General features: G+C 49.1%; 2 protein-coding genes across 2 annotated transcripts in view; one reads left to right on the forward strand and one right to left on the reverse strand.

The window, feature by feature from the left end:
• The window catches only part of LOC726469 (lysine-specific histone demethylase 1A), a 97,433-nt gene that overhangs the window by 47,443 nt on the left and 36,495 nt on the right, over positions 1-13,495 (reverse strand). The window lies entirely within an intron of this gene.
• Positions 3,581-7,621, forward strand: LOC410231 (toll-like receptor Tollo). The gene has a single exon (XM_393713.5). It carries the CDS (start codon positions 3,773-3,775, stop codon positions 7,517-7,519), a length of 3,747 nt encoding a protein of 1,248 aa, XP_393713.3. The 5' UTR covers positions 3,581-3,772; the 3' UTR covers positions 7,520-7,621.

The following is a 13,495-nucleotide window of genomic DNA, read 5'->3' on the forward strand; positions in this document are numbered from 1 at the left end:
TTTTTCATAATATATATATATCTTTTTTTAAAATCGCACTTGATTTTAAAACTAGTTTCGATTTTATAATTGTTTTTGTCGTCGATGCAACGAGACGCAGGTTTTTCGAAGACGAAACATCTTTTTTTCGCGAGGTAATCCGTTCTCTTTCAGTTTGGTCTCTTTCGTTTTTTTTTTTTCTTATTTATTTTTGTAATCGATACGGTCTCGTTCGAGAACGCAGGTAGAATCTGCCGAGTGTTTACGCGGAAAGGAGGGACTTTTTCCTAGAAGCGAGCACAGGGACACACATTCGTGTAAATGAGAAGCGATTAAGAGAAGGTGGCCGATTCGTCGCACTTTCGCCGTGATATCGCGATTAATTCGCGAAACACCGGATACCTGGTGACTGAATAAAACGTGGCCCATCGCCGGCGTGGAAAGGTGAAATATTATACCGATTTAAGGCTACGGCCTTGGTAAAGATCTTATAATAAGAATCAATGAAACCGACCACGAGGATTCGCTTCCACCATTCCGTTTACCATTTATTTCCCTACCCGATGTGATGCTTAATAAACGCAACCCGTCGTTATCTTCTTAAGCCAGGTAATTAATTCTTTAAATTATCCTTCTTCAAATTATCCAAGATTCGTGATATTTTTGTCCATCAAAAGTTCGATCGAAATGATATAACATTTATTCGAATATCTATTGTAAAAAGTCGAATTGATATCGATGATTTGCAATTCTTCTTTCGTCGATCTAAACTTGACAGAGATCGTCTCGTTTTTCGATACGTATGCGTGGAATTTTCATCCAGAATTTCGACCAGTGTTCGACGAATTTCGTTCCTTAAAAACACTTTTCATTTTCTTTATTCGATTCTCTATTCGTGTAATTTCTCTACCCTTTTATCGCATTGCCTCGCTATTTCGATTGATCCTTCGAATCGATCAATTTGCAAAATCGAAGAGAAAATCACGAGAAATATCGTTCAACTTTTCGTTAATCACCGAACGATTCCCGTTTTCCCCGAGCGAAACTCTTTTCTCAAAGAGTTACAGCTTTTTATTGGGACGGGATTTTTAAGATCTCCTTTTCTATCTCGGTTGTTGGAAGATAAAAAAAAAAAAGAAGAAGAGGAAGGTAAAGAAGGTACGCACGAAGGAAGTGGAACGAATCGAGGCCGATCACCGGCATTCATTTTACTAATGATACTTTTATTGGTCCGATGAAAATGATGTATCCTCCTATTTGAATTTCGATGAGTAAATCAACCGGTGGAACGTATTCGAGTGGCTGCCAAATGCTTGGGTCCCCTACGTTTGGCCCAGGTAAAGGTAACAAATCACTTTTCAACGACGGGAGATGGAAGCTACCGAGCACTGTTTTCTGAAAGGAGGCGGATCACTCCTTTTCCCTCTCTCCCTCTCCCTCTCTCTCTCTCTCTTTCCCTCCTCCACGGGAAGGGAACCACTTGACGTGTCCCTAACACACGATTCCTGACACAATGCGTCCGATCGTTTTACACTGAATGGGAGCCGGGAATGCGCGAATCCCAAACAGACCATAAAGCTAATAATGACGAGGCGGAAAACGGGCCGTGAAAGGAAAGTATTTCACTCTACGTTACTTTTACACAAAAAAAAAAAAGAGCCACGCGTATCCCTCCCCCCCCCCCCCCTACTGAACGCGTGAACAACGACGACGACGCTCCGTCTATCGTCTTCGTCGTCCGCCGATAAATTTCGATCGATCTCAAACATGTTCCGAAACGAGAGATTTCCGAAACACGAAAAAAACGCGCGAGGAACGTGTGGAGGAGAAAGAAGTACGCGTAATTTCGAGGAATCGTTCATTTCCAGACGATCCTCCTCATCCTCGTCGTCAGCCAACCGGCAGACGGACAGAGAATTTTCAATTCCGCGAAAATTCCGCACAAAAGGACAGTGTATGTATGTCTCTTCTCCCTGCCCCTCCTCTTCCTCTCCCCTCCCCCGCGCTCCCCTCGTGTAACACGCGTCGGATACGCGTCGCCAACAGCCACTCGCGCGGATTATAAATCGGCGAAACCACGGATGAAAGAGTTGCAAGGAGTGGAAAGATAAAAGAGGAGGCGGAAAAGGGACGGAGGGAGGGGAGGAGGAAAGAGAGAGAGAGAGAGAGAGAAGAGGCGAACGGCTAGTTGCAAAATGCTAGCCGGTGTACTCCTCTCTCTGCGACAACTGGAATGCGAATGGGAACGGGATTCGCACAAAGGCATTGAGCGCGAACATTCTTTTTCGAGGTTTCATTCCCCGTGACAGAATCGTAGAAACGATGTGAGAACAGATGACGGTGAGGCGAGGCGTTTCACGGACGAATCGAACTCGGCAATACGGCCGAGTGGAACAGGGCAGGGAGGAGTGGAGGGGCGGCAAAAGGGCCGAGGGAAGAAGAGAAGCGAGCGAGCGAGCGAGCGAGCGAGCGAGAGAGAGAGAGAGAGAGAGAAGCGAAGGAGAAGAGGAAGGAACGCGAGGAGGCGAGGAGGAGAGCGCCGAAGAGAGGAGAGGAGAGGAGAGGCAGAGGCGAAACGAGCGAGATCGAGCTAACTGAAACTACCAGGGGTGGGACGAGGAGACCGATCGACGCGGTGGATGGAGGCTGCAGATGCTGGAGAGGAGCCACTGTAAGGGCCCGGAGAAGTGTACCTGTCTTGTTTTTATAGGCTTGCCGGAACGTCGGGCCCCGGCTACGGGCTACGGGCTACGGGCGACGACGAAGACGAAGACGAAGACGAGGACGAAGACGAGGACGAGGACGAGGACGACGATCACGACAACGACGAAGACGACCACGACCCACGACCACGATCACGACCCACGACCACGACCACGACCACGAAACCACGAAAACCACGACCGCGACGGCTACGACCACGACGGCGACGAGAGGAGAGAAGGTGTAAAGGTGGGGATAAAGGAAGGGCGGGCGGGGAGGGGAAGAGAGGCGGGAGGAGAAAGGTGGGAAGGGTGGGCGGAGGGGCGAGGGTAGCGGTGGCAGTTCGGGCCTTACAACTTGCCAACCAGTCCTCGGAGAACCGTGGGTCTTACCGGAGCCGTATATACAACACGCGTGTCGACGACGCCCGTAACGTCACTTTTCGTCCGTTTCCGAGGATTTTTATATTATTTCCTCGTCCCGGGTGCAATAACGCGTCGCAACCAGAGTCACAGTGTATCGATACCTCGACTTCGGAGAGGTCGGTGAACCTCATCAACGCGCAACGTTGTTCGAACCGTGTTCAAAGGAGGATAGGACACGAGAGAGGATGAAATCTCCAGGATTATAAATCGTCTTGCTTGTATACGGGCTCGCGCGCGCGCGCCCGCGCGTGCATACTCGTGCATCGGAGAAAAGATCGTAGAATATTCGCGAAAAGTGTACATATATATATAAACGCCATATATATATACACGCACACTATATATGTATATATATACTTTCGTTCGATCTAGAAAAGAAAGGGAAGGGGGAAAAAAGGGGACAAAAATCTCTTTATATCGCGAAAAGGAGAGAGAAGGAGAGAAAGGAGAGAGAGAGAGAGAGAGAGAGAGAAGAGAGAAGAGAGGATAAGAAGGAGAGAGAGAGGAGAGATGGGCGATGTGAGGTAGAGAGATCGGCGGGTCTGATTGGACTTAAATGGATCGCGGCCGGTTTCGCGACAGATAGAGGAGCTGGAGATCCGTGGGAGCCGCGTTCGCGCGAGATTTGATGGAAGATTGAGGAGAGGAGAAAAGAGGGCGGAAAGATGCGGGGAAGTCCTGCGTTCTTCGCCATAATTCTAGGCACGATATTCGGTGTCCTCGGCGCGTCCCTGAGCAAGGCGCTCCGGTACAAAGCGCCGGACGAGTGCAAGTGGGTCGCGACCGGCGACACCGAGGACGACGTCTCGCTTGTGTGCCGTCTCAGGACTATCAACAGCGAGCTGGAGAACACCAACTTCAGCGTGATACAACCGCAGCACACGGTCCGCCTTAGGTTGGAGTGCAGCGACGCGCTCTTCTACCAGAGCTCGTTGAGCGCGGGCAGTTTCAGGCCGTTGGTCGAGTTGCGCGAGCTCGTGATCGAGTACTGCAAGATCGGCAACCTGTCGGACGACGCGTTCAAAGGGTTGAAGGAGTTGAGGAATTTGACGGTGAGGACGCACAACACCGATTGGTCCGCGATGGCGTTGGACGTGTCAGGGGGGGCGTTCACCGACGAGTTGAAGCAGTTGGAGAAATTGGATCTGGGGGAGAACAACATGTGGGGTATACCGGAGGGCGCCCTCTGCCCCCTCGTCAATCTCGAGATACTGAATTTGACGAGGAATCGGTTACGGGACGTGACGAGCTTTCGTTTCACGGGCGCCTCGAGATGCCTGTCCAAGCTGAAGGAGTTGGATCTGAGCAACAACAGCGTCGAATCGCTGCCGACCGCGGCGTTCTCCGGCTTGACGAGGCTGCACAGCCTCGACCTGCGCTGCAACGCCATCAGCTTCATGGCGGATCGGGCGTTCGAGGGCCTCTCCTCGCTGGCCGTCTTGAGGCTCGCGGACAATCGGCTCGCGAGCCTCCCGCCCGAGTTGTTCAGCGACGCGAGGAACATCCAGGAGATCCATCTTCGCAACAACACGTTGAACGTGTTGCCCCCGGGTTTGTTCACCGAGCTCGCCCAACTCTTGGTGCTCGACCTCTCCCACAACGAGTTGACCGCCGAATGGGTGAACGCGGCCACGTTCGTCGGTTTGGTGCGCTTGGTGGTGCTCGACCTGTCCAACAATCGGATCGCTCGCCTCGACCCGGCCGTGTTCCGCGACCTCTACAGCCTTCAGATACTCCGGTTGCAGGAGAATCTGTTGGAAAGCCTGCCCGAGAACACGTTCTCGGCCCTCTACAATCTTCACACGTTGCTGCTCAGCTACAACTTGCTAACCGTCATCGACGCGACCACGCTGAGCGGCCTCTACGTGCTCAATCTGCTCTCGTTGGACAACAACAGGCTGCACACGATAAACCCGGCCGCCCTCAGGAACGCCTCGTCCCTCCAAGAGTTCCACCTGAACCGTAACCAGCTCGAGTCGGTCCCGGACGCGCTCAAAGCCACACCCCTCCTCCGCACCCTCGACCTCGGCGAGAATCTCATCTCGGAGATACCGAGCGGCACGTTCGACCACGTGTCCCAACTTTACGGGCTTCGATTAACCGAGAACCATATCGGCAATCTGAGCAAAGGCGTCTTCGATCGTATCAAGGAGTTGAAGATATTGAATCTCGCCATGAACCGTATACAATACATCGAGCCAGGCACGTTCGACGAGAACGCCAACCTCCAAGCGATCCGTCTCGACGGCAATCAGTTGACGGACATCGCCGGCCTGTTCACCAATCTATCCAACCTCGTGTGGCTGAACGTGAGCGACAACAAGCTTAGATGGTTCGACTACGCGATGATACCGACCGGACTGCAGTGGCTCGACATACACTCGAACGAGATACGGGAGCTGGGCAATTACTTCGAGATCGAGAGCCAGTTGAATTTGAGCATATTCGACGCGAGCGAGAACAAGCTGACCGAGATCACGGGGAACGCGATCCCGATGAGCGTGGAGAGGCTCTACTTGAACGACAACCAGATCTCCAAGGTGCAGAGTTACTCCTTCTTCAAGAAGCCCAACTTGACCACGGTCGAGCTGAAAGGGAATCAGATACGAAACTTGGAGCCGTACGCGTTGAGGATCAGCGCCGTCCCACCCGACAAACCACTTCCGGAGTTCTACATCGGGGACAATCAGTACCTGTGCGACTGCACCATGGAATGGTTGCAACGGGTCAACAGGCAGAATCAGACGAGGGTGCAGCCCCGCGTCATGGACTTGGAGAGCATCTACTGCAAGCTGCTCTACGATCGGGAGCACGCGTTCGTCCCGCTGGTCGAGGCGTCCCACTCCCAGTTCTTGTGCAAATACGACACCCACTGCTTCGCCCTGTGCCACTGTTGCGACTTCGACGCCTGCGACTGCGAGATGACCTGCCCCTCCAATTGCACGTGCTACCACGATCAATCGTGGTCGGCGAACGTGGTCGACTGCTCGAACGGGGGCCACGCCAACAAGCTGCCCGAGCAGATACCGATGGACGCGACCCGCCTCTACTTGGACGGGAACGACCTCCGCCTCGTCTCCAGCCACGCTTTCATCGGCCGGAAGAAGCTCAAAGTGTTGTTCCTCAACTCGTCCAACATCGAGATCGTGCAGAATCGGTCGTTCAACGGGCTCAGGGACCTGGAGGACCTCCACCTCCAGGACAACAAGATTCGAGAGTTGAAGGGGCACGAGTTCGAGGGACTGGACGCGTTGAGGCTGCTCTACCTGCACAGGAATCGGATCTCCTCGATCGGCAACGACACCTTCTCCACCCTGCGATCGTTGCGCGTCCTTCGATTGGAGGGGAACCGTTTGACAGTGTTGGCCGTGTGGACGCTCCCCAACTCGATCGAGATCAGTTTGTCGGGGAACCCGTGGTCCTGCGAGTGCGACTACCTTCGAAGCTATCGGGAGTGGATCCGCGAGGCGAGCGCGCGAGTGACGGACGCGTCCGCGTTGCGGTGCGTGTACAACGTGACGGAGTTCGAGGCGTTCGGCGACCAGGTGTTCGCGGACAACGAGTTCGGTTTCCGGCTCGTGGCCGACGGCCGAAGCGACGAGGAGGAGAGGCGCGAGAAGCACGGCAACGAGAGCAGCGCCTCGTGCACGGGCGCAGCGAGCGCGGAGAACGACGCGCATCGAAACCTCACCAAGACCATCATCGAGAAACAAGTGTTGCAGGATTACCTGCCCCTCCTCGTCACAACCCTGGTCGCCTCCTCGTTGGTGGTGCTGCTGTGCCTGCTCGGGTTCGTGTTCCGCCAAGAGCTTCGCGTGTGGTTCCACTCGAGATTCGGGGTGAGGATATTCTACAGGAGCCACGAGGTGGACCGCGACGACAGGGACAAGCTGTTCGACGCGTTCATCAGCTACAGTTCCAAGGACGAGGCGTTCGTCGCCGAGGAACTGGCGCCCGTCCTCGAGATGGGCAACCCCTCGTACAAGCTGTGCCTCCACTACCGCGACTTCCCCGTAGGCAGCTTCATAGCCGACACCATCGTCCAGGCGGTCGAGTCCTCGAGGAGGACGATAATGGTGCTGTCGGAGAACTTCATCAAGTCGGAGTGGTGCCGGTTCGACTTCAAGTCGGCCCATCATCAGGTGTTGCGCGATCGGAGACGGAGGTTGATCCTCGTCCTGGTCGGCGACGTCCACCAACGGGACCTCGACCCCGACATCAGGCTCTATCTCAAGACCAACACCTACTTGCAATGGGGCGACAAACTGTTCTGGGAGAAGCTGCGGTTCGCGTTGCCGGACGTGCCCAACAATCAGAGGACCACGCAGAGGACGAGGCAACCGCCGCCCGTCCGACGCCAGCACAACAACAGGACGTCCAACGGGTCGCGAACCGTCTCCGTGCACATATGAATGCACCTTCGTTTCGTTGCTTCGCCTTCGTTCCCAGCTCTTTCTACGCGTGTGTCTATCTGTGCGTGCGTATGTGTGTACGTGTCCCAGTGTATACATATATATATATATATACGCGTGTTGCACACCGCGCTTTTCTTCCGGTGCGGGATTGTGGGATTGTGGGCGTAGCAGTGAATTTCAAAGCGGTGGTGCGCCAAACACTTCGGCATTGCCGAGGGAAAACGGTACAGTGTGCGTCTCCTCTATATATGATACAATAGGTGCAATAAGGTGGTATTAAATATATACGAGTGTAAATACTACGGATTCTTCCGGATGTATAAAATGTTTTCCACAAGAAGAGATTTCTGTGTTTTTTTCCTCGTGAGAAGGATATAAAAAGGGGGGGAAAAAAAGGGGAAAAAAAAACAACAACGAAAAGTGTGAACTCGTGTCGAGAAACTCGGATAGAGAGAGGAAAAAAAAAAGACAATTCCACGAAGAGAGAAACAGTGTGCGCTTTTGTAAATAGAGAAGAGAATATACGAGAAATGGATAGAGAGAGAGAGAGAGAGAGAGAGAGAGAGAGAGAAAGAGAGAGAGTGATTATATAATATTTAAGGTGCTTCCCTCGTGATTATAATATGGTGTCTGTACATTGCAGCGAGTCAGTGAGTTTTGCTAGATAGCTTAAAAAATCGTTGTAAATACGTCTTCTGCGTCTCTATCGGCAACATAATTGGTTGATCAAGCTCACGGTTAATTTAAAAAAAAAAAAAGGAGAAAGGGTTAAAAAGGTGCGTGAAAAGATCTCTCGTCGGACGAGAGATTTATCCTCTTGGAAGATCACCGGTGTGCGATATATTCTCTGGTGTGTGTATATATATGTGTGTGTATACGTACACGGAGCCACGCAGCTCGCGGTGTGCCATGTGAATTTACCTTTAACCAACATCCAAGCGCCGTATCGTGTACGAAAGGATGTGCGAAATTTTGCGACGGAAATCCACGCGGAAGAAAGTTCGAACGACGATCGTGGAAAAAATGAAGATAATAATCGATCGTGAAAACGTTTCGAGTTTCCAATTTCGAGATTCGCGCGTGGTGAGCCTCGACACGGAGGATAAAAAAAACGGAGATTCGTCCTCCTTCGATCGTGCACGCTAAATCCAATGTGTATTTAATTTTGTATCTATAAGACCGGCCAACTTTTAAATATCTCTAAGCGACGATCGTACTTTTATATCATCACTTCAATCACTTCCTTTCCTTTGTAAAGTATTAAGATGCGTGCAACTTCTATATTTTATTTATTTTCGCTCGGAAAAAGACGGAGGCATCGCGTGGATGTTCAGAGACACGCGCGGGGCACGGTTTTCCGTCGCATGCGAGGCCTCTGCTTGAATTCGACGGTCTATTGTCTTCGTTTCTTTTATTATTTCTTCTTCTCCTTTTTTCTTCTTCTTCTTTTTCGCGATTCCCGATTAGCTCCAAGAGCAAAGAGGGATATCGAGCTCGTAGGAGACAAATTTTTAATTTCTCTTAATCGGATTCGAGGAGAGGTGAGACGGTCGGATTCGAGAGAGAGAGAGAGAAAGGTGCGCAAAAGAAACCGAAAAAAACGATCGCTATAAATAAATTCGTAACCACACGATGTACAAACAATGTGAGATCAATCTCCTCTTTAGCTTCCCTCGCAAGCGATTTTCATACGTTCTCATACCCATCTCATACTCCTCCCTTTCGCAAATTATACCCCGACGAGGACGACGTGAGAGATAATGTTAGAATTAAAAAAAAAAAAACCTGTGACTGAACAATAAAATGCTCTATTTTTATGTTTTTAAAAGTATCCGTCTTTTTTTGTTACTCTCCGCCGCTCACATTCCCTCTTGCACAGCGCAATTAGTTGGACTATCTCGATAATATTTTAATAGCATTTTGTCCACGCGTTACCGATATTAAGAATATTCGCGCACTCGAGGCGTAAAAAAACTTGATCAAAAACTTTCCGTCCTGGGCAAAGATTTCGCTACATTCGAAACAATACTTTATGCTAATCGAGTCACGTCTGTTTACATTGTCATCACGTTTCGTTACCGTTACATCAACGGAATAAGTAATGACCGCCTCGTTGTAATAGAAATCAGATGGTTCGGTAAAAAGAGCGTCTAGCCTTTGATCGTCCTCCGCTGTCACAAAAGCGAGGCGGGAATAGAGAGAAGACGTCGAGTTCTTTCTTTTTTTTTTTTTTTTCCAAATGTAATCGATTCGCTCCGTGGCGCGAGAAAATATTAAAAGATGCGAATCGAAAATAATAACAATACCGATACGTGAAATTCTTGGTTAACTCGGTTCAGCTTCCCTGTTTTAGAATCTTACACGATCCCCGTTCGATCCGGTTCGAACGATGGTCAGGAAATTTGGTTTGCATACGCTTCCCGGCCCCCGACAATTTACATAAAGTGGCAACTTGGTGGCGCATCCTCGATCGATCCTCTCGTAATCAAATTACACGCGCCCCTGGGAACTTTCCTTTTCCACACACTTTGCCAACGGTGCGTCTCGTATCGACGAATCAACAAAGGTAGAATATTATTGGATTGAATTTTTTTAGAAAATTTTTCTAATCCGAGCGAAAGGATAAAATAAAACGGAATAAAACGATCGAATGATTTCGAAATTTTTAATTCGAGATAATTCGAAAGATCGAACAACAGAATCGACACGATTCTATCGACGGATAGGCGAAATGCCAGGGATTCGATATGTCGAGGCGAATGTCGGTACGTAATTTGCATCGATACTCGATCGTGCCGGTTAGTAGCGCTATCGGTTGCCCATGATTACGCGTAATCTGCGTGTAATCAAGGCGCGAGAAATCGGGATGCGCAACAGATATGACGCAAACCTGCTACCAACGTTACGAAAAGTAATCCACGTCCACCTCGCGCAATCGCGCATTACGCGAATTAATGGAAAAGGCGAAACGAGACAACACCTGGGTCTGCGGTTTTTACACGTCTCCTTAGGAATTCTCATTACGTTGATAATGTTGATAATTGCCGGGTTGGGACGGAGGAAATTCCGTGTCAAGTCGTTTGGGATCGAGATTGACCGGCGTGAAAGTTTCGCTATCGCCTTGGAACTTTGTCCACGCGGGATTAGATTGCGATGAGAAATCGATAAAATCGATATTGAAGAAACGTTAGATTGTCCAGACAATTGGATATTATAATCCAATAGTAATATCAAAGTGATTTTAAAAATATTACATCACAAGAGCTAAGTCTCTGTCTATCTTCTCTTGATACGTTTTCTACCAAAATTTTATAGAAAGAAAGAACGATAACAATTCGGAAAGAGTTAGTCAAAAACTGAGGTAAGTTTATATGTATAATATCAAATTCTAGCTCGCGTTTATTATCCCCTTATCCCTTTATAAATAATCCAAAGATTAATAGTAAGAAAACAGTAGTAAAAGTTTCGAACACGACGCTCGAATAACATTACTCGCGATTAAAATCCGTTCCGCGAAACCCCGTCGTCCTGAACAAGTAAGACCCTCCAACGTTCACCATACGTACGCGCCTAAGTACGTATATACCGGACAATTACCGAAATATGAATTGCAAATTTCAAGTATAAATTCGATCGAATCTCCTAGAATCGTTCCAATCTATTTAAACCCGATTCAATTACTTCTCTTATCACCACGGATTATTAAGTGTTCACGGTACGTAAATCCAGTCCGCGAAATATATATATATATATATATATCTTTGATGCCTGTTTTTATCGAAACTCGATGTATCGCCACGCGTCTCGACTCGATCCTGTTCCGCCACTTTTCTAATTAACAACCCCCTTAAACAACGTATCACGGGCGAAACAGCGTATCTCTCCGCACGGTGAAAGCCTCGGATATAATTCCACGGGGCGTGGAAAAATTCGCGCAACCTGTTGCGACTACAGAACAATCCTAGGAAGAATCACGAGAGAGGCTCGTTCAAAATCGATCGTGTTCGATCGGTAAAAGAGAGACGCGATTTACAAGAGCGAGATTAAGATGAAGGATGGAACGAAGAATATTTGTTTAAGGAAAAGAGAGCGTGATTTTTTTCACTCGAATGGCAAGTACTACGCCAATTTTATTTCGCATTTGGGACAAGTTTTCCTTTTTTTTTCCTTTTTGGAGAGATACACTTTGTATTTTGGAATTTGATTGATTACTTTCGCAAGAGATGTCCATTTCGAATATTAGATTCAGGGGGAGGGAGAAGGGAGAGAGATTCGAGTTTATGAGTCGAGGTCGCGGAAACACTCGGCTTTCTATCGGATCCAATCCCGGTCTTTTGGCCGGGATCGGTCTTGTTTCTACGAGAGAAAGTTTTCTACGATATATATACTCGTGGACCAAAGCTATTTGGAATATTGGATTTGTTTTTCGGGAATGAAAGAGTTAGATACGCCCCCCCTCCCTCCCGATTGATAGTTACGATAGACGGGGTATACAACGGGGGATGTGTATCTAGGAGGGAATCGAATAACTTTTCGAAGCAAATGCAAAGCGTATAGCGACACGAATTTTGATCAAAATATCTCGATTCTACGTATAATAATAACACGTAGCCTGTATTATTCATACATCTCTCTTATCTCTTTATACGAATTAAAGAAATTGTTGGATCTTCATCCCTTGAAAATCAACTCCTTCGAATTAATAAAACGAGAAAAGAAACGATCCATCTTTTTAAACGAACAAGTAAAAATCTCCTCCTGGGACGTCCTTACGAGCTTACAAGCTTCGAGCAATACCTCGCAAAGGAAACCGATTAGACGACAAAAAGACGAAGACGAGAAAGAGGGAGCAAAGACGAATGCGATAGTCGTAAAGGCTGTTGCACGCAGCCGGGTGTGCGTCAGAAGTGTGCGGGGGAAAAAACTAACAAACGCAACACGGACGAGGGGATGCGAAACGAGCGCGGATATCCACGGTTCGGCCCAAGGAATAACCACCGCGAAGGAATAAACCATAATGGCGGGGGGCATAAAGCTGAAAGATCGTGGCGTAGAAAACAATGAATTAGGGGCGATAAAATACAGCGGGGGTAGGAGGAAGGGAGTAGGCGGCGAAGGGTAAAGGAAGGGAGAAGTGTAAGGGGAGAAGGATGGTAGCCGCTTATTCCTCGAATATTTCTTTGGCTCGTTTCGTTTAGCAGCTCGCTAACTCGCTCGCTGGGAGTTAAGCAGCCGGGGGAATGCAGCTCGCATGCCTGCGCCACCAACCTTCTTCCTCCCTCCTCCGCTCTAGGGGCCAACCTACTACTAGAATGGTGCCCTCCTCCCCCCCGATGCTTTATGCGGTATAACGGAATTTCTGTTTGCACTATCCGCGCGGCACACGCGAGAGAGAAGGGACCTCGTTGCTCCTCCGCCGACCGAGGCCATGTTAGGAAGAGTGGAGAGTGACCGATTGCGATTCGTGGCTCAGATTAAGACCAATGAGCGGAAGGCATCGTTAGTAGTCGAAATCGCTCCCTCCCTCCCCCTCCCCCTCGCCCAGATCGATGCATCCGAGAGATAGCCGAGAGATCGACCCTTTTTGCCGTGGCAAATCGAACGATTCGTGCGCTCTTTTGTGAAACGGAGCCACCGATTTTAGACACGCGTTCTTTCTCTTACTCTTACTCTCGCGAAATTTTTAACGCGTGCGACATGCAAGAAGAGACTCCTCGGTTCCCTCCTCGGTTTTTGTTCGAGCGAAACTTTGAAAGAAATGATCCAAGATCCTTCTGGTAAAAGAAACAACGATGAAAGAGGAGCAATTGGAATATAAGAATGGAACGATAAAAGGGATTCGAGGATTGGAGAGGAGGGAGGGGAAATTGGAGGATCTTCATCGTATCTTCAAGTTGCAAGATGGTACATCATCGAGGTACTTTGCATATATCCGCATTGTATGATTGCGATTTAGTTTATCGCGATTGAGAA

Source organism: Apis mellifera, linkage group LG10 (assembly GCF_003254395.2).
Source record: "Apis mellifera strain DH4 linkage group LG10, Amel_HAv3.1, whole genome shotgun sequence".
NCBI lineage: Eukaryota > Metazoa > Arthropoda > Insecta > Hymenoptera > Apidae > Apis > Apis mellifera.

What these genes read in the sequence shown, in the direction of transcription:
- LOC410231 (XM_393713.5), top strand. Translation starts at nt 3,773, where the DNA reads ATGCGGGGAAGTCCTGCGTTCTTCGCCATAATTCTAGGCACGATATTC.